Raw genomic sequence first — 27,484 nt, 5'->3', positions numbered from 1 at the left:
TGTGTGTGTGTGTGTGTGTGTCTGTGTGTGTGTGTCTCTGTGTGTCTGTGTGTGTGTCTGTGGGTCTGTGTGTGTCTGTGTGTGTGTGTGTGGGTCTGTGTGTGTGTGTGTGGGTCTGTGTTTGTTTGTGTGTGTGTGTGTGTGTGTGTGTGTGTGTTTGGTGAGGACCAAATGGCCAAGACCTTTCTCTCTGTTTCCTGTGCCTTTATCCATGATGTAAAATGCTGTGCTGATTATAAGCGATAAATTATAATTCCTCACCAATGGATTTTGATGCACTGACAAAGCTTGTCCTTATATAGTGGCTGGATTCTGTGGTGTACGCTGCTCTTATCACTCAGAAAAGACAGCTAGTGGAGGTTAAATAACGAGATGCGTACAATGGGGCAAAGATTCCTGTTCCTGACTGGTATCCATTGGTACCTAGCGTCCATTGGTGTGAATAGAGTACATTTGCACAGCTACTCTGCTGACGAGCCAGGATTGTTTCAACAAGGCCTGACTCGGGAGAGCGGAGTAGGTGTCTTTAATCAACCTGTTCAGGAATGCTATGGCAAATCTCTGGTGGGTAGGACTTGACCCCAGACCTTCTAGCCCAGAGGTAGGGACACCACCACTGGGCCACAAGAGCCCTTATCATAAGAGTGATGCTTGGGTTAACAGTCTCATTTGTTGGGGAGGCAGGTGGGCGGTGCTGGGAGCTGCATATTGTGACCAGGAAACAAACCAGCACCTTTTTGATGTCCTATGATGTCCAGCACTAGCCTGACTAAGGCTGTGACGATGATTTAAGCTGATCCTTCCCTGCATCTTTGTGCCTTCTCACCATCTCCACACCAGCACTTTGAAACAAGCATTGGTCTATATGAGTAGGCTTTTTTCCAGGGTGACACTATATAATTGTTGTTAGTTTGTTTTTGTGTTGTGTATTAGAATGCTTATTCTGTATTTATTATAATTCATTCATTATTTTGTTGTCATTGAGGCATTTTTTTTTGTCGACATTAACTAAAGTGATGTTACTAGTTCGTGGGAGGTGTGGGAGTTGGAGTGGTGGGAGGGGAGCAATGAATCCTTTTGGAAATTTTCTCTGATTATTTTCCAAAGAGCTGGAAATATGGAAAGATGTAGTATCTTCGTTGAGCGACTTTGAGGTCAGATATCTCCAAACATTTGGTCACTTTGGATCAGAGGTTATTGATAAGGCAATGTGACATAAAGGGAACTTGAATGATTGGGAATCATTGTCCTCCTCCTGAAAAATAGAAGGTGGTTGTGTTTATCCCTGTAGCTTTGTTCCTGTAAAAACTGTTCTGAAGTGTTGAAGGTCACTATTCAGCTCAGCTATGATTTAATTGAATGGTGCAGTAGACTTGAGGGGCAGTATGGCCTATTCCTGCTCCTAATTCATATGTCCATATATTATTAACATCGATAGTTATTCAAAGGAATAAAGATGGAAAGTATGTTCCACTCAAGCAAATTGTAGATCCCAGGATAACTCATAATTCCCAAAGCCCTGGTCTAAATCTCGATGAATTTCTTTATATTCGTCTTCAGGGTTGAACAGGACTATCAAATAAGTCCCTGCATTGGGATGTAAGAGACTAACCCGGGGATTTTCTCAAACTTTCTCCAAAAAGGACCCTGTAATGAGATATTAGAGACTAACCCAGGGATTTTCTCAAACTCACCCCTGCAATCAGCCATCAGATAAACAAGCAGAAAATAAGAGACAAGCCACTTGCAATTAAGATGTGGAGGAATTTCAACATTCTTCTGAATGGTGAATCTTTGGAATTCTGTACCCCAGAGAGCTGAGGAAACTCAATCATTGGGTACATCCAAGATAGAAGTTCCTAGATTTCTAGTTACTATGGACATTAAAGGATATAGGGATAGTGCATGGGAAGTAGCATTGAGATAGATGATCTGCACGATATAGAATGGAAGAGCAGGTTTGAGAGGCTGATTGGCCTAATCCTGTCCCTTTGTTCCTGTAGTCCAAACATGTAATTTTCCATGGGTTCTATGGGTATCCAATTTGGAGAACCTAGAGCAAATTCCTGGTGTAAGCTTGGGGATGGGTAGGGCACAACAGTCATGACAGTCTGGGGTATCTGGGAGTAGTTGTGGCTCTCCCCATCTTGGATAAGGTAATTTGAATGTATAAGGCATAAAGGAAGAAGTAAGTGAGGTGAAAAACAAAATTATAAAATGCCATTGTCTTCTGATTTGTGCTGAGGTTTCTGTTAATTATTAAACACATTCTGTTCCACATACACTTGCGCTTGGAGGATTTTTTATTTGGAAGGTCTGATGACCCTTTTATCGCAGCTGGTCAGGATGGCCGAGTCATCTAAGGGGCCTGACTCAAGGAGTGTTAATCCTTGCCTTATGGCAGCTTGGTGAATTCTGGTCCCTTTATAGGGGCATGGGTTCAAATTCCACTCCTGACATTCTACTTTTGGGGTGGCACGGTAGCTCAGTGGTTAGCACTGTTGCCTCACAGTGCCAGGGACCCAGGTTCAATTCCACCCTCAGGCGACTGTCTGTGTGGAGTTTGCACATTCTCCCTGTGTCTGTGTGGGTTTTCTCTGAATGCTCTGGTTTCCCCCCACCGTCCAGAGATGTGCAGATTAGGTGGATTGGCCTTGCTAAAATTGCCCACAGTGTTTCAGGGATGTGCAGCCTAGGTGGGTTATAGGGGAATGGTCCTGGGTGGGATGCTCCAAGGGTTGGCGTGGACTTGTTGGGCCTGTTTCCACATTGTAGGGATTCTATAATGATGTCTATATTCATAGCATGGATAGCACAGTGTGGAGCTGGAGGAACACAGCAGGCCAGGCAGCATCAGAGGAGCAGGAAAACTGACATTTCGTTCTTTCTGAAGAACAGTCCCGACCCAAAACATCAACCTTCCTGCTCCTCTGATGCTGCCTGGCCTGCTGTGTACCTCCAGCTCCACACTGTGCTATCCACACTGTGTTATCTCTGACTCCAGCATCAGCAGTTCTTACTATCTCTATATTCATAGCATGTTTTGTTTCACCAGTTTTATTACAAACATTGTGGCCGTGACGCTATAATCCTTCCGGCAGGTTCACATACTAACTGAACCAAAAAGTGCCATAGGGACCTGCTTGTGCCCATTCTCACCCCAATGCAAGAGCTTTCTGAATAGCCCACCAAGAGCAAAACTTGCTGCCTAAACCATGCAAAACCCTGGAGCTGGAAGGTGCAAAGACTCCCAATGCATGTGAATCTCTGCATTCCTGCGGGGTCCAGGGGTCTCAGTGTAGCATTGGCAGCAATGCCTTTGGTGACACCAGCCATCCTGACCAACTCAAGGGGAACGTGCACTCACTCATTTGTTAAATTTGCCTTTCCTTCACTTCTTTATCTTTCTCCTAGGTTCAACATGAGGAGCAGGGACAGAGGATTAAGCCTGCCAACTGCTCCTGGTCAACAAAAGACTCTTGGTACTGATGTTCCTCTCCTCTCATGGTGACTGACCCTCCTGATAGGGTTCCAGACTATCTCTGAAACGGGCTCCATTCGATCCCCCAGGCATCCTTTGTGGAGGAAAGCTATCAAAAAGCCTTATTAAGGGTTCCTTAAGGCCAGTTAATGGAGGCTTGCTGAGATGTCCTGGTTTGTCTCCACGTTCCCAGAGGAAGAGGGGAACAGTTCAGCTGCCAGAACACGGCTTCCCGGTGACAGACTGGAATTGGGGAAGGGAAGTGGTATGGGCTTCAGGCATATCTATAAGCCTTCCCAGTGTACCAGGGAACTCCCCCTACGCCCCCAAGCCTCCCTCAAAACAGCTACTTCCCACACTGATAGCCACATTGCCAAAAAGCAATCTAAATCGTACATGCTGCCTTCGTTCAAGCTGGAAGCCGTCTCATTGAGTCTCTGTCCAGCTTCAACGGCGTGTTGGCTGGCCATGACTTCTGGGAACAAGAACAATGAGTGACCATCTCTCACTCAGACCTTCATTTGAGCCTGGCAGTATGGTTCAGACACCCCCAGGGGAAGTCTTGCTGTAACTGAGAATTAGATGATTATTTGGAGCAGAATAATTTGCAAGGATATGAGGAAAAAGCAGCGAATTGGCACTCGGTAATGATGCTCATTTAACAAGTTAGTGTAGGCATGATGGGCTGAACAGCCTTTTCTTTAAAAGCTGTAAGACTTCAGTGATTCTGTAGATTATCAACAGTACCTTCTGTAAAGGTGTAGACACTGACAGGTCCTCAATTGTTTTTTATTCGGTGGGTTAGCTGCAAATTCCAGTAAAGCCACCGTGCGCCCTAATGGTGCCTGAATGAAGGAGAACTTTCCTTTACATTCCTGTAAATACGGACTGCGCGGTCAGGAGTCTTTCTGGTCCATTATCCTTGGTGAAAGACTGCAGACCCTACATGTACATATTATATGTGATGGCCAATGCAGTAGGAAAGCCCAGATCCTGGTGGACTCACAGAAATTGTCACATTCAGAAATCTTTCACATGGTGGTGTCCCGTGGAATATTAGCGGTCAAGGAGAATATTGCTGCTTCTCCCTCTGTTGGCACAGTGCTGTTGCTCCTCTTCTTGTTGCCCAGCTGAAATCCAAAATGCAGCTGCAATAACAGCTGAGCAAGATAAAAGACAAAAAAAAAAACGCTCCAAACCAGTTAAAGTAACCTACAAAGTCTTGGAAATTGTCCCCAAAGCAGTGAAAACACATGCTTGGAACAAGTTCAGTCAGTGAAATACTTTCATTATGCTGCTGATCTTACAACTGCATGAAAGTAAAATCACGCAAGATGTCTGAGCGTCTGTTCAAACTGCTGTTGATACAGTTGCCATAGGTTAGTGTTTTGAATGCTGGGCTGAGTTCCAGTAATGGACACTGGGTTTAGTTCAGAAGGCATCTGTTTACACAGATTGAAGGTGAATGCTGGATTTGTTTACTTGATGGCTTTATGAGGTTATAATAAGTTTATTCTTTTGCATTCCTTCTTTGAATTGTTTCTCAATACCTTTTGTTGATTTGGATAATATTAAAAGATGTTAACTTTTATCATTGACACTTTAAATGTCTATGTTTAATTGGCACTTTTAAAAGGTTATTAGATGAGCAGTTGTTTTGAAAAGGAGATTTCAAAGCCATGCCACTTATTATGTCATTTCAGGATCATTATAAAAACACGCAAGACTTGCTAATGGCTCAAATGATTCCATTGGATATTGGAAGAATGGATATGGAGATTGTATAAGGAACATAAAAAGGGTCTGGGGGTAATAGACTGGGTAGACAAGGAACATGGGTATATGAGAAATGCGATACAGAGGAGACATGAGGGTGCATGGAGAGAGAAGATTTGATATGAGGCGACATTGGCAAGACCTTTTAAACTTATTTGTCTAATGGTTCCCAACTCCTCTGCAGGTTTTGCCTGAAGTTTACAAGCCCCGTCAGCTTGTGCTGTTCACCAGGATATTGCTTGGTTTGGAGCACTTTACCAGGAAGAGAGGCTGGATAAGCCCAGGTTATTTTCTTTGGAGCAGAGAAGGTTGAGGAGCAACCTAACAGAGATGAATAAGATTATGAAGAGCATAGATAGGGTGAATAGGAAGCCGATGTTCTCCTTAGTCGAAGGCTTGATAACAACGGGGCACAATTTTAAGCTGAAAGGCAGGAGGTGTAGAGGGGATGTGAGGAAACTGTTTTTCACACAGAAGGTGTTGGGGGTCCGCAATGCACTGCCTGGGAGGGTAGTTGAAACTTGTAACCTCACTACCTTTAAAAATTACTTGGATGAGCACTTGAACTGTCATAACATTCAAGGCTGTGAGCTCAATGCTGGAAGGTGGGATTAGTGTAGATTTAGTGTAGTTTTGATGGTACAGAGTTAGTCAGAGTCATAGAGGTCTACAGCATGGAAACAAGCCCTTTGGCTCAAATTGCCCAGTGCACCCAGTTTTCACAGTTCAACCTTAGTCCCATTTGCCTGCGTTTGGTCCGTATCCGCCCATACCTATCCCATCCATGTACCTGCCTAAATGTTTCTTAAATGGGTGTCTTCTGTACCTGTATGATTCTATGAATATTGTGTTGGAGATGAAGGATGAATTACGCCTAAGGCTTTTATAATGGTAATCCAGACATCCCAAGTGCTGTGTATGGAGTCATGCCTCAAACATTTTCCCCTTATAACAGCAGAAATGGAAGGCAGCTTTTGAAATTCAAGCCCCACCGACATTATTTTACTATGTCCTGATTTTATTCCCACCTTCTGTGGGATTCAAATGTCCAGTACGAAAGTAGGGAGATTATGCTGAATCTTCATAAATCTCTGACTAGACCCCAAGTATAGTATTCCATCCAGTTCTGATCAGCTCCTTTTAAGAAGGATGTTGGAGTCCTTCAGAGTAGAGAGGAGAATTGCTGGAATGATTCCAGGAATAGGGGATTTCAGTTACAAGGTATGGTTAGAGAATTTGGGACCTGTTCCCTTCGGTGAAGAGTAAATAGAGTGCAAATTTGCTGGAGGCGCATGATGTTACAACATGTTTGGATAAAGTAGACAAGGAAACCCTGTTTCCATTAACTAAGAGTCAAGGTCAGGGGAGACAGATTGAAGATTTTGGGTAAGAGAGAAAATGTTAGGAAATATTGGTTAATGCGGTGAGTGGTAATGACCCAGAACCCAAAAGCATGGTGGAAATGGAAGCAATTAATAATTCCAAAAGGAATTGGATTTGTTTTATTCATTCACAGGTTGCAGGCATTGCTGGCCAGGGCAGTATTTATTGCCCATCCCTAATTGTCCAAGGGCAGTTAAGAGTCAAGCATGTTTCTAGGTAGTCTGCAGTCACATGTAGGCCTGACCAGTTAAGGACAGCAGTCTTCTTCCCTAAAGGGCATTCATGATTCAGATGGGTTCTTCCTGACAATCAGCAATGGCTATCATTAGATTTGTAATTCCAGATTTTTATTGAACTCAAATTCCACCAGCTGCTATGATGCACTTCAAATCCAAGTGCCCAGAACATTAGCCTTAGTCTCTGGCTTAATTGTCTGGTGATAATGCCTCTACCATTAACAATAATACCACAAGGCCATTGCCTCCCCCCGGGCGAAATAAAACTGCAGGGCTATAGGGATCATGTGGAGGATGAAGACTGACCGGATTGCTCTGCAGTCAGCCATCCTAGATTTGATGGGCCAAATGGCCTCCTCCTGGCCCGTATACAGATGACTCTGTGACCTAATACCTTACCATTTCCTACTGTAGCACCAACTGTCTCTCCAACCTGCAATTTGAAGTTTTCTAATTATTACCCCTTGGCCTCCATCTTCTTGTTGTTAGTTTAAACCCAATAGCACTAACAAATAACGCTGCAAGGATCAGCAGTAGGAGTTCAAACTGCCTGACCTGTACACATCTTCCCCATTCCCAGTCCCAATATCCCAGGAATTTGAAGTCCTTATTCACACATATTCATCTGCTCTCGTCCAATTTTTATATTTACTTGTGCGTTGTGCTGGGAATAATACAGAGATAACCATCTTTGAGATCCTGCTTGCTAGATTCACTCCTAACACCCTAAACTCTGCCTAAAGGTCCTCCTACGTTGACCACAGATGCTATCTGCTTACTTTTTCCCCGGAGTGTTTTATAGCTGCTCAGTGGCATTTTTGGCCCTGCCATCAGGGAGCAACGAACCATCCTGGATTCATGCCTGCAACCACAGAAATATCACCTGTCCCCTTTGCTGTTGAATCTCCTACCACCATTGCCTTTCCAATTTTCCTCCTGCCACTGGTATAGCCAGCTGTGCTGTCAAGGAGTAGGCAATGGCAGCACAACCCAGAGGAACAAGCCAGCTTTTTGCAGAGTATTCGTCATTTACAGTCACACCAAGTGTACAGATTCCGATGCTACACAGGAATGTACATGGGTGAGTTGATGAGATGGCAGCTGTAACTTGTGGGATTTGCAGATCAGTTGTTCAGTGAGTCATTTGAGTCCTCCATACCATCTCCTGTCAACGCTGCTTCTTGACATCTTAAGTGCTACATGTCTAGCAGATTCCTGCACATTCTTGGCTGGGATTCTGCTTTGTACCCTGCTTCAGACCACGATAGCACTGCAGAAATGAATTCATTCAGCTCCTTTTAAGTGCGCCAGCCCTTCTACAAGTTTCAATTTTCCAATAAAAGCTCCTCTTCAACCTTGCCCTGTGACAAATAATTTGATGGCTGCAATCATTTGTATCATCTGTTGTTTTTCAGTATGGAGTCCAAGTTACATAAGAGATGCGAAAGGTATGCCCTGTCCACAAAAGCTGGATAAATCCAATTGGGCAAACTACCATCTCATGATCCTGTTTTCAATCAATACCAAATTGTTGGAAGATGTCATTGACTGTCAAGCTGTTGGGCCACACTTTCTCACCAATAACCTTTGCATCATTGTGTAGTTTGACTATTGTCCAGACCATTTGTTCCGAATCTAATTATGTCCTTCATCCAAACATGAACAAAAGAATTCAGTTTCAAAGGCATTTGTTGAAATATAACATGAAGGAATTCTACCAAAATGAAGTCCATGAATTCAGGAGGAGCACTGTCCACTGATTGGAGCAAGATGGTAATAGTTGTTAATAGCCTGTGATTTCAGCCCTAAGCCATGCCTGCTTAGGGTAGAGTTCCTCCAGGTAATGTTCTAGGCCTAACCATCTTCAGGTGTCTCATCTGTGACATTCCCTTCATTATCAGGTCAGAAGTGGGGATATTCATTAATGATTGCATAATGTTCAGCACTATTCGCAACTCCTCAGATATTGAAACAGTCCATGTTCACATGTAGCAAGCGTTAGACCACGTTCAGACACAGGCTGATAAGCAGCATTTAACACCGACACTACATCTTTTACACAATGACCATCTCCACCATAAATCTAATTACCATCCCCTGACATTTCAATTGCTTTACTGAACCCTTCACCATCAACAGAGTCACTATGGATCAGAAACTGAAGTGGACTAGCACTATAAATAGTGTATCCACAAGAACAGGTCAGAGGCTGGTATTTTGCAGTGAGTGACTCACCTCCTGACTTCTTAAAGTCTGCTCACTGGCACAAGTTACAAGTGTAATGGGATACTCTTCACTTGCCTGCAGAGTAACTTCAATTACAGTGAAGAAACTCTACATTCTCCAGGATAAAGCAGCCCACTTCAGTGGCACCCTATTCACCATCTTCAACATTCACTTCTTTTGCCACTGATACACCATGGCAGCAGTGTGTACCATCTACAAGAACCACTGAAATAAATCACTGAGACTCTTTCAAAATGAGCCTCCAAGCCCTACAACCTGGACCACTCAGGCGGACCAGGGCATCAGATGCTCAAGAATATCACATGTGAAGAAATGGGTGAAGTACCAGCAGACTTGTGCAGCCTGCAAAACCAGGGGTCACCACCTACACACAGGGCACAGCATGAGGAGAGGACAAAGATATAAAAATACTACTGAACACAGAGGAGTCTCACTCCTAATCAACTATGCAACATTCTGGGGTCTTGGCAGTTGGCTAAGTGCTCTGATGATCAACAACAAATGTGTTCACTGGCACTGTGCCCACATCCTGATCTCAGAGTTGACAGAGTTACAGAGGAGAAGGCTTGTGCTTCCTGAAAAAGAATCCTTTCAAGATGAAGTCCTGTGGGGAGCCCTGTCAAAAGCTTCATTGCTAAAGGTCATCTAGTTAATGACTAAGCTGCAGTTGCCACATTTTCAGAAGGAGATAGAAGAAGCAGCATTACCTTTGAAAATGTAATACAGGCATCCAACAACCATATTAAGGATGCTAAAAATCAGTGACACAGGAAGGCAAAGAACTGATCAATGACACTCTTGCTCAGAAACTGTAAAGCAAGTATAAACTCCCGGTAGCCAAACTACTTGTATCCTCCAGGGCTGATATGCAGAAGTGAGAGCTCAGCCCCTGCGGCTGTTTTTGCCATTTAATTGCATTACAGGCTAACATCAACCTCATTGCTGTTTATCTGCCTTTGATCCTTAGCCCTCAATGCCCATACCTAGCCTAGTACACTACCTGGTGGAAATAGCACCAATTTGCAGATGGCCCCAGATATTTTTCCTTTTCATTTCCCCATAAGGCACTCTCTGGTTCTAAAATTGTTAGCTGCTTTCTGCTATCCCACCCAACTGTGTTATAGAGTCATACAGCATGGAAACAGACCCTTTGGTCCAACTTGTCCATGCTGACCAAGTTTCCCAAACTAAACTAATCCCACTTGCCTGCATTTGACCCATGTCCTTCTAAGTCTTTCCCATTCATGCACCTGTCCAAATATCTAAGTGTTGCAACTGTCTGCACCTACCACTTCCTCTGGCAGTTCATTCCACACATGAACCACCCTCTGTGTGAAAAAGTTGCCCTTCAGGTCTCTTTTTAAATCCTTCTCCTCTCACCTTACAAATGTAACCCCTAGTTTTGAACTCCCCCACCCTAGGGAAAAGATCTTGGCTATTCACCTTATCTGTACCCCTCATGATTTTATGAACCTCTATAATGTCACCTCCTACACTCCTCAACCTCCTACACTCCAGTGAAAAAAGTCCCAGCCTAGTTTTATAACTCAAACCATCCAGTCCCAACAACTCCTGGTAAATCTTTTCTGAAGCCTTTCCAATTTAATAACATCCTATAACAGGGCAATTAGAACTGTACACAGTAGGGCAGAGTGGTAGACATTGTCTACATGGACTTTAGTAAAGCCTTTGACAAGGTTCCACATGATAGAATGATAGTAAAGTTCGATCACATGAGATTCAGGAAGATCTTGCCAATTGGATACAAAGTTGTCTTGACAGTAGGAGACAGAGGGTGGTGGTGGAGGGTTGTTTTCTAGACTGGAGGCCTGTGGTGAGCAGTGTTCCACAGGGATCAGTGACAGGCCCACTGTTGTTTGTCACTTATATAATTGATATGGATGAGAATATAGGAGGCATGGTTAATAAATTTGCAATTGACACAAAAATTAGCAGTACAGTGGACAGTGAAGAAGGTTATCTAAGATTACAAAGAGATCTTGATCAATTGGGCCAATGGGCTGAGGAGTGGCAGATGGGATAAATGTGTGGTATTGCATTTTGGTAAAACTAAGAAGGGCAGGACTTACAGAGGCTAATCAATCATGAAGGGCATCCACAGTCCTATAGTGAACTCACTTTACACTCTTTTCATCAGACTGTTGGGCTGGAATCAGGAATGCGGGTCATGGTGCATCTGTTTGTCTCCTACATCTACTCTCCCAGAACATGAACTCCAGGACCATTTGTGCTACTCTCCCATAGCACGGAAAAGTCAACTAATCTCCCACATTGTGGAACAGGAGTAGCCATTTGGCTCTTGGAGTATATTTTACCATCCAAATGGATCATGGTTGATGTGTATCTCAACTCTGCTTCCCTGCCTTGGCTCCATAACCTTATCTATAAAAGTGCATCAATATCTGTTTTGAAATATTAAATTGACTCCCAACCTCAAGAGCTTTTGGGCAGTGAGTTCCAGATTTCCACTACCCTTTATATGAAGAACTGCTTCCAGGCATCACCCTAATTGCTGAGCTTTAATTTTAAGCTCATTTCCTTTTCTCTGCACTCCCTTCGTCAGATAAAATAGTTGTAAACTATCATATAGGTGGTCTCATCTTGCAAAAAGGTAGCATTTCTGTCTCTGGGCCACAAGGCCTTAATGTTCTATACTCAAGAGAATATAAGCCTAATCTACACAACCTATCCCCACCATTAGATGCTTTTAGAACTAGTATCATTTGGAGCACAGGCCAGTAATAAGGTAAGACATCTGTCACGCCGTAAGGAGAGTTTGCTCTGGATTTCACACTTACAGAACATTGACTAGGGTGGATTTTTCTGGGTTGGAATTGTTTTTGACATGTTGGTGCATTTCTACAAACATCAGGCACCTGGCTGACTAAGCCAACTTCCAATTAACTGCTGTTGTATTTTTCATCAACCTGTTCAGATGTGTTATGACACACCTTAGGAGTAGATGGGACTTGAAAGCAGAGCTTGAATCAGACCCGAGGTAGGGACAATACCACTGTGTCGCAAGAGCCCTTTCAAACTGTGTTTATATAATTTTCCTAATATAGGACAAATGACCAAAGGAACTTTAGAGAGATACTTAGACAATGATAGAGGTTGAGAAGTGGAAGGAGATCTTGGGTGGGAGTGACCAAAGGTTGAGCTGCGGATGTAAATTTTAGAAGTTCTGAGGGAGATTGAGAGTCAGAGAGGTTTAAAGAAAGCATAAAAGATTGACAAATAGAAGACAGAGGTTTGGGAAAAGGGGGTCATTTTCAGGATGGAAACCTGGAATTGGTGGAATGACTCAGTAATCAGTGCAGGGGCTGCAATTATTTATCATATGTTAATGACCTGGATATGGAAAGTGAGTGTTCTATAGCCAATTTTGCAGAAAAAAAAAACAAAAATAGGTGGGAAGGCAATTGGTGAAGATGACACAAAGAATCTACAGAGGGATATAGACAGGTCAAGTGAGTCGCGAAAACTTGGCAGATGGAATATGGTGTGGGAAAATGTGAGGTTATGCACTTTGGCAGGAAGAATAGAAGAGCTGAATATTACTTAAATGGGAAAAGACTGCAGAAAGCTACAGCAGGATTTGGGAGTCCTCACGCATAAAATCCAGCACACAAGTTCAGCCGGTAATGGGAATGATAAATGGAATATTTGCCTTTATTTCAAAGGAAATAGAGTAAAACTACATAAGACACTAGTCAGACCACAGCTGGAATACTGTGAACAGATTTGACCCCCTTATCTAAGGAACGATACATTGGCATTGGAGACAGTCCAGAGAAGGTTCACTAGGCTGACCCTGCATATGGAGAGATTGTAGTGATGGGAATGAGAGGTTGAGTAGGTTGGGCCTGTACTCATTGAAGTTCAGAAAAATGAGAGGAGACATTACTGAAACACAGAAGATTCTTCCCAGATTTGATCCTGTAAAGGCGGAAAGTTGTTTCTGTAGTGGGACAGTCTAGGTCCAGAGGGCATCATCACAGAGTAAAGGGTTGCCCATTTATGACAGAGATGAGGAGGAATTCCTTTTCTTGGAGGGTAGTGAATCTGCGGAAATCTCTATCACAGAGAGCTGGGACATTAAGCATATTCAAGATTGAGATGGATAGATTTTTAATCAGTATGGGAATTAAGGATTACTGTGAAAAGGCAGGAAAGTGAAATTGAGGGTTATCACATGGTCCATGATCTAATTGAAATGTCAGACGCCTGTTCCTATGTAAAACAAGGCTGCAAGCTGTAATATACTGTGGGTGGCATGGTCGAGGTGGGAATGGGACCTTTGCCCCTCAGCAGTGCCAGACCTCAGTAGTGGCCAGTGCCAGGACTGCAAGGAAGTGCACGGCTGAGGGAGACATGGATCTAAGAGAGAGGCAACAAGGTATTGGAAATTGGTGGGGGGTGTGGGGGTGAGTCAGGGAGGTGGGGCTTTGGAGAACAGGTGGTGAGTGAGGATGGTGGTGGTGTCTCATCTGGCTGGGGATAAGGTGGAGCCCCGATGCACAGAGGACACCCTCTGACACAAACAGTCTACACAGACGCCCCAGAAGACATACCCCGACTTCCTACCTGCCTTTGAAACAGTGAAAATGTTTTGCAAACTCAATCCTGCCCATGTGCCTGTGTCCACTGCTTGTGGTGTAGGCAGTACATTTGTTCACTCATTTGACTTGGTAACAAAATCAATTGACCATTTATCATTTGTATAAAATTGGTGGGCGGGCAGTTGATTTCATGTTATAGGGAATCTGCTGGGGGGTGGGGTGTGGTGTAAGAGAAAGGGTGAGGTTGCCAACTCTCGTATTATACATGCCAGTGCAGACTGGAGCTGACATAGATTTTGTTCCCAGCAGTGGATGGGTCAGGGAAGAGGTGGAAATGACAGATTTGGCAGAGGTTGGAGTAGGCAGTTTGTGTGATTAAGTGGGAAGCTCACTCAGAATTGAGCCTGCTTCAGTCTCTGCAAGGGAGCTGGAGCTACACTAAGGGAGCCTTAGTAATGAACTTGGAGCACAGACACTTAAACACCCTCATCATGATGATGAGCTGATCTTTGTGACAAGTAGACACAGCAGACAAGAATGACTCAGGCAACATTGGGTGTAATAGTAATATCTGTCTATGAATTTTTAGACGTTTTTAGAACTTTACAATGATCAAAAGTGGGGAACAATGGTGAGGTAAAGTTATAACCATTTCAACAGAAGAAGTGAATTACAATTTTAAAAGTTCTGAATGAAATATGGCAATTTAGCGGCTAAGCCTTCTGCCAGGGTACATGTGTTGATAGAAGACAGGGTGAGAAATTAAACTTCCTTTTGTAAAGTGACACGAATGTTGCTGAATAATTTGCCCAGCGCTTCATAAAAGGGGTCACAGAAGGTGTGAATGCAGAGAGAGTAGAGCCTACTGAAGCACTGCATTTCAATCAGAAAACTCTTGATGCAGGGTACAATGGTCCAGATGTGACAGAAGGAGAGGCAGGCGAAATAGAGACCCCAGCAGATAGACAGAGGGATTCCGCAGATAGCAGAGAGTACTCGATAGCACCAGTATTTCGACACAGTGAAGGTCGTGAAGCTGACTTTCCACACAGTGTCCAAGCTGTGACTTCCTTCAGGCTCTGCAATCACATCTTCAAAATCTATCTGTGGACACAATAATCACATTTTCAGACTCCTTGTGTCAAACACTGAGCCTCCATTCAACCTGTTTGCTCCAAGTTTAGTTTACAATTTGGGACACTTTTTTGGTCAGATGAACACACAAGTTTGGTTTAAGTACTTGCATGCATTTCAGTGGCAATTAGGATCGTGTAAGTTGATTGAGGGAATTAGAGTAATTTTCCTATTTTGTTACCAGTTAAGGCCAACTGCCTTGGGAAATAAGAGACTACCTGGTATTAATGACCTGCTAACTAAATTATGTTTCAAATTTTTAAGCATTTTAAATGTTAGAAGAGATGGATTGTTTTGTTTGATTTGCAAAACCAACCACTACGAGGTAATGACTAGGTCAAGTGCTGTGACCAATTCTTCTTTTAACACTGGTTTAAGGCTCTGTTTAGTTAACAGTCATAGGGAATAAGCCACTGGTAAGTCTTAATCAGAAGAGGCACTTGTTTTAACAAAGTGCAGTTTGTTGCACTAGAGCAATGGGTAGAAGTTACATTGTCTAGTATGACAGAGCCAGGGATGACACGTCTGACCCCATCGTGATCTCAAGCTAGACACTCAATTCTCCACTGAAGACGACATGACGCTATCAGTCTACTGCAGTCTCCAAAAGTAACCTTATCAGGACCATTATCTTATACAATGTCTCCATCCCAAGCTTTTCTTCCCCATAGTTAACATCAAGCATTCAGTTTTATACAACTTTTACACTTACCACTACCCCATCTCTGCCCAAGTCTCTAACTTCACAAATACTAATGGTTGAATTTTCAGAACTCATTCAGACTTGGACAATTGGTAGGCCTCTAGCTTGAGGATTGTGTAGCATGTACTGACATATGTAGCAAACATTTCATTCAAGACCCTGATGACTGCAGTCCACATCAATAAGGTAAGACCAACCGTCAAACATAAATAGGTTGATTTCCATGGTCTGGTGGGGAAAGCAGTGGGGGATCTCTGCCCCAGCCTGTGAATAGTGAGATGAAGTCCTCACTCTCTTTGAGATCTTTGGACAGCACACAGTCGCCCAAGAACTGGCTTTCCACTTAGTAATCCTCAAGTGTCCTTGGTGTTTCTTGTCTAGGATGTCGTCCCACACTGGAGCTTGAATGACCAGCTTTTCATCGAACACCAGCAAGTCATCTGTAATGATGAAATGCTTTTGATGCTCAAAATGGGCAGCTCACTGGACCTTCAATCTGGCCAGCTTCCAACACAACTGCAATGAATAGCAACATATTCACAATCTTTCTTTTGGCAGGGTTTGTTTCTGATTTGTTAGCCACTGAACCTCTGTAGCCTGAGTGGATGATTCGATTTTGCCTTGAGGGTTGAATTGCTGTTGCCGAGTGAGGCAAAAATGTTGCCAGCCTGTTGACCATGCTAGAAATCTTTTCAGGTTCTGATTTCAGAGTGGGAAACCCCTAAAACAGCCTTTGGCCTCATCTCATCATTGTCAGCAATGCCCCACAAGAAGCAAATAGATTCCTTGGTAAATTGACACATCGTTGAGGGGGAGACCATTAGCTCGATGGCATTTAAGAATTGCTATGGGCCTTCTGATCATGTTCCTTGAACATCTCCCTCTGCATCAGTATGTCATCCATGTGGCATATGACATAACCTAAACCTTGTGATAGAGTCTGTTTTGAAAATCTCTGGGACTGAGGCAATCTGAATAGCAGACTGTTGAAGCAAGGTCTCCCAAATGTAGTAACTAATGTAGTAAGCACACCTAATGACAGCAGCCAGAACCCACTGGTTGGCATTGAGTTTGGTAAAAGAAAACTCTACTTTTTTGGTTAAACTCTCACTAACTGTAGCCATCAGGTGGATTTTCCATGCTAGCACCTTATTGAACTGTGTTGTTAACCCATTTTCTGGTGGACCTATTTGGTTAGGTTTGATAATCTTGCCTGAGCACCTCTCAAATGGTTTGGTCATCTGGGAAATGATGCCCCTTTTGGTAATTTCCTAAAGTTGCATCTCAACTTGGTTTATGAAGGATTTTATAATCTTCCCAGGTGTGTAAAAGCAGAATGAATTTGATTTCTTCCTTAACATGATGTTGCATTCAGTATTCAATTAAATAGAATCAGTGCAGATAGAAGCCATTCAGCCCATTGAGACAGTGCAGAGGAGTGTACCATCCAGACCCAGCCCCCTCCACCCTGTCGCTATAATCCTGCATTTCCCATGGCTAATCCACCTAGCCTGCACATCCCGCAACACTATGGGCAATTTATCATGGCCAATCCACCCTAACCTGCACATCTTTGGACTATGGGAGGAAACTGGTGCACCCGGAGGAAACCCATGCAGACACAAGGAGAACATGCAAACTGTACACAGACAGTCACCCGAGGCTGGAATTGAACCTGGGTCCACAGCACTGTCCCACCGTGCTGCCCCAAATTTGCCAAACTTTAGGGTATCCCATCTCAAAGGAACTTTCACCCCTCAGTTACTCTTGTTTTTTGACCTTTTGATGATGATTAAGGGCAAAACACATCTTCCTGCTCAAGAATGAGCCTTCCTGATAATGAGTATATATTCTCTTCTATCTGACACCCTTTATGTTATCGTATTAATGTTGTTGCATATATTTAATGTTGACAGTTATGCCCTCTATACCATGCAGCTTCACTTCTGTGGACTTCAACTCCTGTATCTGCAGCGATGGTTTTTGATATTCGTCCCTGTATCAAGATTAAAATTAATCAGGTATCCATTAACAAAAATAGATTCTGTCAAACTCTGGATGGTTGAATCAACCATTTCCCCTAGGACTGCCTCAGATATCTTTTCTTGTGCCATAGATGCATAGAGATCTACAGCACAGAAAAAGGCCTTTTGGCCCATTGCACCCACATCAGTCAAAAACAACCAGCTCACTATTCTAATCCCATTTTCCAGCACCTCACCATGTATACCTTGGTATCGCATGTGTATATCTAAATACTTCTTAAATGTTCTTAGTGGTGATCGCTCTACTGGATTGTATTCTTTGCATCTCTCGTCACCACCATTTGTGCTTCCCTGAAAGTGTACCCTACCTCTGCACATCTTCTGGAAGTGACCGATCGTCTTACAGATGCTTTAATCATAGCTGAGCATTGCTAATGCCGTGAGAATTTTCTGCTCCACAGCCCTGACATTGACTCTTAGTATCAGCTGTTTGATCTACTCTTTGTGTTACCTTGTCACATGAATCCTTAGCGTGTTTGTGCAATATAAAATGGGCAGGATCTGTTGATCTCCTGGAAAAGGTTGTGATTCTCCCAGCAGCATTTGTGTGTGAGTCTTCCTGGTTTTTGTTTCCAGCAAAACCTGAATAGCTTTCTCTGGTGTCAAATCTTTTTTGGACAATAATAAATCTTACAAAGATTCATCAATAATTTCAACAGCAATTGTTATAAATTCTGATTTCAAAAAGCCAGTTTTCCACCAATCTGTAGATGTCATTAATGAAATTATCTATGGATTCTGAGCTCCTCTTTGTTCTGATTAAAGTAATTATCAAAATCTTGAAGAAGCTCTTCAAGAGTATCTGTGCCTTCATTTATGTGGTGCCATGTATCTTCTGCATCTATCTGGTGGTGCTGACAGGCCTTAGTTTAACAATTCATCCCAAGGACAGCATCTATGACAGTATAGCACTCCTTCAGTACAGTACTGGAGTGTCAGCACAGATTATAAACTAAAGTCTCTCAGAGTGTGGTTTGAACCCTCAACATTTCTCACATATCTATGAGAGTGCAAAACACTGAGCCACAGCTATCAACTTGAAGTATCAAGTAGTTGTTTCAGGAGGTACATTTACTTTGAAGTTCTAGCAGGCCCTAGTCTTCTAAGATCAGCTTCACAGAGTCATTGAGTTGTACAGCATGCCGACCAGATATCCTAAATTAATCAAATGCTAGCATTTGGTTCTTTAAACCCTTCCTATTCATGTACCCATCTAGTTCTGGTCTGTCACAAAAGCAAAATGGGTAAGAGAGCCAATCCATGGCTTACAAAGGAAATAACAGTTAGGATCCAATCCAAGGAAGAAGCATACAGATTGGCCAAGAAAAATAATAAATCTGAGGATTGGGAGCAAAGAAGGACTAACGGATTAATTAAGAAGGGGAAATAGAGTATAAAAGTAAGCTTGCAGGGAACATAAAGACTAACGCTAAGAGTTTCTATAGGTACATGAGGAGAAAGAGATTGGTAAAGACAAATGTGGGTCCCCTACATACAGAAACAGAGGACAAAGAAATGGCTGAGGAACTGAATACATATTTTGATTCTGTCTTCACAAAAGAGGACACAAATTAGACACCAGAATTGTTGGAGGATGCAATATTTAGTGAGAGGGAAGAACTGAGAATGATCAATATTAGTAGAGACATGGTGCTGGGAAAATTGTTGGATTTGAAGGCTGATAAATCCCCACGGCCTGATAATCTACATCCCAGAGTACTTAAGGAAGTTGCTCTAGAAATAGTGGATGCATTGGTGGTCATCTTCTAGGATTCTATAGACTCTGGAACAGTCCCTGCAGATTGGAGGGTGGCTAATGTCACTCCAGTATTCAAAGAGGGATGTAGAGAGAAAACAGGGAATTATTGACCGTGAGCCTAACATTGGTAGTGGGGAAAATTTTCAAATTCATCATCAAGGATTTAATAGCAGAGCATTTAGATTGCAGTGGCAGGATCAGACCCAGTCAGCATGGATTTATGAAGGGGAAATCATACTTGACAAATCTATTGGAATTCTATGAAGATATAACTAGTAGAGTTGACAAAGGGAGGCCAGGTGATGTAGTATATTTGGACTTTCAGAAAGTGTTTGACAAAGTCCCACGTAAGAGATTAATGTGCAAGATTAAAGTGCATGGAATTGGGGGAAGTGTATTGAGCTGGATAGGAAACCGGTTGGCAGAGAGGAAAGAAAGTGTAGGAATTAATGGGTCCTTTTCAAATTAGCAGGTAGTAACTAGTGGGGTGCCACAGGGATCGGTGCTGAGACCCCAGCTATTCACAATATATATTAATGATTTGAATGAGGGAACAAAATGTAACATCTCCAAGTGTGCAGATGATACCAAGTTGGGTGGGAGGGTGAACTGTGACAAGGATACAGAAAGCCTTTAGCATGATCTCGACAGGTTGGGTGAGTGGGCAAATCAATGGGAGATGCAGTATAATTTGGATAAATGTGAGATTATTCACTTTGGAGGCAAAAACAAGAAGGCATATTACTACCCGAATGGCTGTAAATTGGGAGAGGGGGAGTGTGCAGCAGGATCTGGGTGTCCTTGTGCACCAGTTGCTGAAGGTAAGCATGCAGGTGCCGCAGGCGGTAAGAAGGCAAATGGTATGTTGGCCTTTATTGTGAGAGGTTCTGACTACAGGAGCAGGGATGTGTCGTTGCAGTTATACAGGGCCTTGGTGAGACCACATCTAGAATATTGTGTGCAGTTTTGGTCTCCTTTTCTGAGGAAGGATACTCTTGCTCTCGAGGGAGTGCAGTGAAGGTTTACCAGGCTGATTCCGGGGATGGCGGGACTGACGTATGAGAAGAAATTGATTAGGTTGGGATTGTTTTCGCTGGAGTTCAGATGAATGAGATGGGATCTCATACAGACTTATATAATTCTAACAGGACTGGACAGGGTAAATGCGGGGAGGATGTTCCTGATGGTGGGTGTGTCCAGAACCAGGGGTCACTGTATGAGGATTCGGAGTAAGCAATTTAGAATGGAGGTGAGGAGACATTTCTTCACCCAAGGAGTGGTGAGCCTGTGGAATTCATTACCACAGGAAGTAGTTGATGCCAAATTATTGGATGTATTCAAGAGGCAACTAGCTATAGCACTTGGGCCGAATGGGACCAAAGGTTGTGGGGAAAAGGCAGGATCAGGCTGTTGACTTGGACGATCAGCCATGATCATGAAGAATGGCGCAGCAGGCTCAAAGGGCAGAATGGCCTCCTCCTGCTCCTATCTTCTTTGTTTCTATGTTCAAATTAACCCCATTGTGTCTCTCTGGGATTCTTAAGCCATGGCACATGTTTCTTGCCAATCTTCTTTTTCAATGAACTCCTTGTCATGACCCAGTGATAGCACTGATACCAACTTGCTGGCTTGTCCAAAGACCCTTTCCAAGTCTATCAATTGCTTTGTATATAGTATTCCAAACTAGACACAATGTTTAATTCTTCTCCCTAATAGATCCCCTCCAACGTATTGCAGAACTGGCAAGAATGTTTATTTAAAGGGGGCTAAATTGAACGCAATGTTGGTGCAGTGGAGCTGAAACCCTGATGGAATGGTAAAATGCCAGCTCACATCTGCAGCTCCCCTTCCACCTTCGCTCCACGCCCACCAAGTCAATTTACTTTCAAAACTAAAAGCAAAGTCTACAGCAAAAGCAATGTCTGAATTTTTTTGAAGATTAGAAGCTTTTCCCAAAGGTGCACAGAGGAACAATTCCAGATGGAAGCAAATGGTGCATTCTGAGACTTGTACCAATCACAGAATGCTTTTGAGAATCCACTGGAAAGAGCTGTACAACTTGGGCATTCATTCCTATCGTATGAATCAGGGATGTCAGCTTTCGTTCCCTGAAGTTGGAAGGAATTGTTACATGTACAACAACTCAACAGCTTCACGATCACTTCTCCCGACAGTGATTCATTTCCAATGTATAAAGTGAATGCGACTGCATTGTAAGCAAGTAGTTTATAGTGTTGCATGTTGCTAGGCTACCCAAACATCAGTGAAAGCACTGAGCATCGGCTCCAAAAACAGTAGGTTCACTGCAGTCACGCTGCAGCTCAGTGGCTCAGTTGATCCCACATGCCAGCATTGGCATGTCCCCCTCAGAACCTCTGCAATGCCGTTGGGCACTGCAGGGCGTGTGAGTGAAACATTCCATCAGAGCATGAGAAAAATCCAATCCCTTGGTTGACAGTGAACTCTGCCATCTGCCATGCAATTGCTCTCTAATACTGATGTGCCTCACCCACCTCCCTGCACACCCAACTCAAACCCTGTTGACAGGAAATGACAAGCTGCCAGTGGATTACAGACTGGGGTCTAAGTGTATTTTTGTCCTTCCTGACGTCAGACGTTGCTGGGATATGGTGTGCTAGTTATATTACAGGGTCAGTAGCTGATAAGAGTTTAAAACAACTAATTTAATAAAATTTGGGTTCAAATCCCTCTCCCCCCAACACCTCATGGTGGTTCACAACATAAATGCTGTTTTTAGCAAACATCTGGCAATTAAAGAGACAAAAGTGACCAAGAAGCTGTCAGATTGTTGTAAAAAAAACCCAATAAGTTTCACTCTCATTTCCTGAAGAGAAGGAAATCCATGCCCTTTAACCTGATCTGGTCAATAGGGGCAGCTTGGTGGCTCAGTGGTTAGCACTGCTGCCTCACTGTGCCAGGGATCCGGGTTTGATTCCAGTCTCGGGTGACAGTCTGTGTGGAGTTTGCGTGTTCTACCCATGTCTGCGAGGGTTTCCTCCATGTGGTCCGGTTTCCTCCCGCAATCCAAAGATGTGCAGATCAGGCAAATTGGCCATGCTAAATTGCCCTGTAAGTGTCCAGGGATGTGCAGGCTAAGTAGATTAGCCATGGGAAATGCAGGGATAGCATAGTGAGGTGGGTTTGGGTGGGATACTCTTTGGAGTCGCTGTGGACTCGATGGGCCAAATGGCCTGCTTCCACACCTGCTTTCATTTCCCCGATGAAGGAGCAGCGCTTTGAAAGCTTGTGATTTCAAATATACCTGTTGGACTATAACCTGGTGTTGTGTGACTTTTGACCTGCTCCCACACTGTAGGGATTCTATGATTCGTGCCTCATTCAGGGGAAAACAGACTATGGAGCCAACTTGGCTGGCATGGTTCAATACCAAGCCATGTGGTGCCTTTGTCCAATAAATTTACTGCTGAGATTAGAACTCTGAACGCTGAGGCTGCTTGTGTTGTTCTTTCCAGCCCAGGGCAAGAGCAGCATTTGAGCAAAGATCAGGTGCTAACTCACTGTGCAAACGTAGTAAAATGTTAACACCGAGTGGGTTGGGGATAAGTGGGGTTGAGCACAAGGTATTCTTACTAATTCAGGATGGCGACACAGAGGACGTTAACTCTGAGCATTCAAGGCCATACTGTCATTCTAATGACTTGTGGAATGGGCAGAAAGTGGTAGCCAGTAGAGACGAGTGAAGGTTTAGGTGGTAAAGACACTGCTGTTGGGTACTAGAGGAAAACTCATAAGGACAAAATATGGCACTGGAAGAGAGTTTCAGGAGGCCTATGGAGTGGATAAGCAGAGTGCAGGTTATGGGGGTCACAGCATTCATCGTGGGATTCAGTGGATGAAATTTTGCATTTCTTTTCCTTAGAAAGGAGGCATTTTCCACTTATTCACAGTATGTCCTTCAATGCTCAGAGTTAACGTGTTCTGCGTCACCAACCTGAACTAATAAGGGCATTTTGTGCTCGACCCCACTTCCCCCCAACCTCTCCTCTAATTCCATCCTACTCTGCTCACCCCAAGCCCACTGGGTGTTAACGTTTGTATTACGTTTGCACAGTCAGTTTGCACCTGATCTTTGCTCAAAATGTTGCTCTCACCCTGGGCTGGAAAGAACAACACAAGGGCCTCTTCTGTTCACAGGTCAGCTACAGACCTGTTTCAGGCAGTAAGGAGGAATCTGGGAATAGGTGTAGGCCACTCAGCCCATCAAGCCTGCTCTGCCATTCAATGGATGATCTGTGTCTCAGCTTCATTTACCTACCTAGGTTGTGTAACAACTAAGACCCCCATGCCTAATAAAAATCTGCATGAACATCGAGGTGGATTCCTTACTTACGGCTCAGTTAAATTGGAATCAGGGTCCCAAGGATACATTAGAACTCTGACTTACATAATCTCACAAGACCACCACCCGATTTATTTGGGCACCTTATCCAAATTAAGACTCTTCCTGGTTAAAATGAACAATATCAGGAAAGGGTTGAGCTACGAGAGTATTAGCTGGCACCCTCCCTTGTGACCATCCGCATGTACAGTTCCCGCCCAGGCTAAAAATCAAGCCTATGCTTCTTAAAGTGTTTGAAAGCCATATGAAAAATGCTGATCAAAACAGTGAAAGGCATAATTCCAGACACAGAGGGTAAACCCACTGGAAATGCTCTATAGATCAGATGGCGTTAGCAGAGAAACAACAAGTCATGTCCATCAAACATTTCAGATCTCAAATTTCACTATTCTCCCAAGCCAGAATGGATGTTGAGTAGTATTTCACTGGCCTTTGGCTCCTTCATGACGATTCAGTGTTACCTTATTGGATTATGTACTCAGATCAGTTACATGAGTGGTCATTTCCAAACAGTTGATGAATACAATTGGCGAAACACAGATCTAAATTTTCAGGCACTCTGCTATCTTTTGAAGAATCACTAGCTTGGTAACATTCCATTCTGCACAAGGCCATAAGACCATAAGATACAGGAGCAGAATTAGGCCATTTGGCCTATCGAGTCTGCTCTACCATTCAATCATGGCTGATTTGTTTGTCAACCCTCTTCTCTTGTCTTCTCCCCATAACCCTTGATCCCCTTACCAATTGAGAGACTATCTATCTCTGCCTTAAATACACTCAATGACTTGGTTCCAATGTCATTTCCAGCCCAGGGCGAGAGCAGCATTTGAACAAAGATCAGGTGCAAACTCACTGTGCAAACGTAGTAAAATGTTAACACCGAGTGGCAATGAGTTCCACAGATTAACCACCTTCTGACTGAAGAAATTCCTCCCCATCTCAGCTCTGAAGGGTTACCCCTTCACTGTGAGGCTGTGGCCTCAGGTCCTAGTCTCTCCGATTAGTGGAAACATTTTCTCCATGTCCACTCCATCCAGGCCTTTCTGTATTCTATAAATTTTGATCCCTCCTCATTCTTCTAAACTCCATTGAGTACAGAATCAGAGTCCTCAAATGCAAGTTCTTCATCCCAGGGATCGTTTTTGTAAACCTCCTTTAGACCCCCTCCAAGGCTAGAAAATCCTTCCTTAGATGTGGGGCCCAAAACAATTCACAATATTTCAAATGCTGTCCAACCAGAGCCTTTTATAGCCTCAAAAGTATATCTCTGCTCTGTATTCTAGCCTTCTTGAAACGAATGCCAACATTGCATTTGCCTTCCTTACTGCTAGCTGAACCTGCATGTTAACCTTAAGAGAATCCTGAACTAGGACTCCAAAGTCCTTTTGTACTTCATATTTCCAAAGCCTGTCCCCATTTAGAAAATAGTGTACACCTCTATTATTCCTGCCAGAATATATGAACTCAGACTTCCTCACATTATAGTGCATCTGCCACTTCTTTGCCCTCTCTCCAAGCCTGGCCAAGTCCTTCTGCATCCTCCCCACTTCCCCAATACTACCTATCCCTCCATCTGTCTTTGTGACATCTGTAATATAGCAACAATGCCCTCAGTTCCTTCGTCCAAATTGCTAATGCAGCCTCCAACATATCCTGAAGATGGTCAATTCCTTGAATCAAGAATTTAGCTGAGACTTTAGCTCATTGCTGACTCTGCTCCAAGTTGTCATCATTGTTGAGCTGTCTGCAATCTCAAAATCTTCCTCTTGTTGTGGTTATAAAGATTTATTTTCGTAGTCAGTCTGTTTGGGTATGTTACAACACACCTCCAGGCAGGTAAGAATTAAACATGGACCTTCTAGCCTAGAGGTAGGCACACTACCTCTGGGCCACAGATGCCTGTTATGTGGTTATACAGTGTATTCTGTACACTGGCACATAAGTGGGACGGGGACAATGAAGCTAGATTATGAGCCAGACAGTTGTAGGTTAAGACTCTACATAGAATCTTCTATACAAAAAAAGGTGGATATATCAGTGGTGAAACATCGATACTAGAGAAAGACCTGCATTCTCAGATCAACCCTCTGAAATATGTTAAACTGAGGCCCCTCTTACTCTTGCAGGTAAATATGAAAGGATCCCACAGCACTATTGCAAATACGCTTGAGGGAGCTCTCCCTGGTGCCTAATACCACAGCACTGAAACAAATAATCAGTGTGCCATGAACACATTGTTGCTGTATGCAAACTGATACCGAATTTTCCCATATTACAACTTCAACAAAGAAGGGACTCAAATGGATGGCTTGGAGAAATCCTGGAGTTGTGACAATTAGATGGTATGAATGCAAGAAAGAAAACTGCTTTGATTTTTTTGACACTTCTTTAAAAAAGAAATGCCCTGATGGTATTTCAGAAAAAGAAGCTCCAATCAGCCCACAGCTTGAGGCAGGGGCTTACAGGTAGGATGTTCAATGGCCTTTTGTTTTAACAACTCTGTGACCAATATCAAACCGCCTACAGTCAGTACAATGCAATGCAGAGTCTGTACATTCATAACAGAGCACACAGCAGGGTAAATATAGAGCGGTTGTCAACACTTCAAGCTCGGGATATTTAAAGCAGAGAGACATTTCACCTTCTCTCCCACAAAGTATATTGGAGTGGATGGGATATTAGAAGGAGTTAATCAATGGGGCAGGGTGGATTTCTTTAAAAAGATATTATTGAAAAGAGTTGAAGGTAAACTTCAGATTTTTTTTAAGTTAGCAAACTTAAGGGACATTATTGGACTCGGTGTATTCTAAGGATAGTTGTGCTGTGAGAGTCAAGGACTAGTTGTACTATATACACTTTACAAGGTAAAATATAGAGGGAAGTGAGACGTCTTACCTTAACCACATCCTCGTTGATTTGTTTGGGATCCCGGTTGACCAGATCGATTTCTTTAGTGATTCCATTTTTGAACTTGCGGGGATACTCAGCCTCAGCCTCAGTCATGGCCTGCGCGAGGGGTGGGTTAAAAAAAAGGCTTTACAATTCAAATGGCTTGAGCGATCTGCTGCACTCTGCCAAAGTGAACGGGAAACGTCCTGTTTTTGTGGGTGGGGCAGGTGAGAGAGGAGTCTGTGTGTGACTTTCTTAACTCTTATAGCTCCACTCTGGATGTCAGCCTGATATTATAGCAGCCTCCGCCCCCCACCCCTCACTGAGCTGGGAGAGGACACTGACAATCTGCAGCCTGCTCGCTGTTACATCAACCCGTGGCATTCCTTACAGAGCCAGAGTCTCTATTACACAGGGAGAGAGACATCACTGCCCTCACACTATTATAGCACATTCCCTGCCGCTGCTTTAATTATAACACTGCAGTCCGAAACCAGAACTGCAGCCGTGAATTTTTCTGATTCCCGAAAGAGGAACGAGGATAGAGTCAGAAAACTACCTCAATAAATTAAAGTTGGATTGAGATATTCTTGGAGACCGACTGCTGATAATCGACATAGGGCATTTGGGATTGAGAATTGGTTGTTAGGATTGGTGAAGGGGTATTTATATAAGGCAGAGGATGTGGGATCGGATACAGTATTTTGAGTAATGGATATTTGTGTTGGGATTGGCAACAGTGTACTGGGTAATGGATATTTGCGTTGGGATTGGTAACAGTGTATTGGGTAATGGATATTTGTGTTGGGATTGGATACAGTGTATTGGGTAATGGATATATGATGTTAGGATTGGATACAGTGT

At 43.3% G+C, this 27,484-nt stretch overlaps 2 protein-coding genes across 2 annotated transcripts in view; one reads left to right on the top strand and one right to left on the bottom strand.

Moving 5' to 3' along the window:
• oxtra (oxytocin receptor a) overlaps positions 1-27,484 on the top strand; it is a 460,437-nt gene that overhangs the window by 43,205 nt on the left and 389,748 nt on the right. The gene's annotated exons all lie outside the window — the stretch shown is intronic.
• On the bottom strand, positions 14,424-26,734 carry LOC109918881 (caveolin-1-like). Its single transcript, XM_020518832.2, has 2 exons — positions 26,627-26,734; positions 14,424-14,810 (listed from the first exon to the last, which is right to left on the bottom strand). Exons 1-2 carry the CDS (start codon positions 26,732-26,734, stop codon positions 14,469-14,471), a joined length of 450 nt encoding a protein of 149 aa, XP_020374421.2. The 3' UTR covers positions 14,424-14,468.

Source organism: Rhincodon typus, chromosome 16 (genome assembly GCF_021869965.1).
Source record: "Rhincodon typus isolate 14 chromosome 16, sRhiTyp1.1, whole genome shotgun sequence".
In the NCBI taxonomy this organism is placed as follows: domain Eukaryota; kingdom Metazoa; phylum Chordata; class Chondrichthyes; order Orectolobiformes; family Rhincodontidae; genus Rhincodon; species Rhincodon typus.
This window is presented reverse-complemented; position numbering and strand designations above follow the sequence as displayed.

Bases quoted from the DNA above. Each gene is read 5' to 3' on its own strand.
- LOC109918881 (XM_020518832.2), bottom strand. From the start codon at position 26,734: ATGACTGAGGCTGAGGCTGAGTATCCCCGCAAGTTCAAAAATGGAATC. The intron at 14,811-26,626 runs GTAAGACGTCTC...TTGTGTCCACAG, and splicing joins TCAACGAGGATGTGGTTAAG to ATAGATTTTGAAGATGTGAT.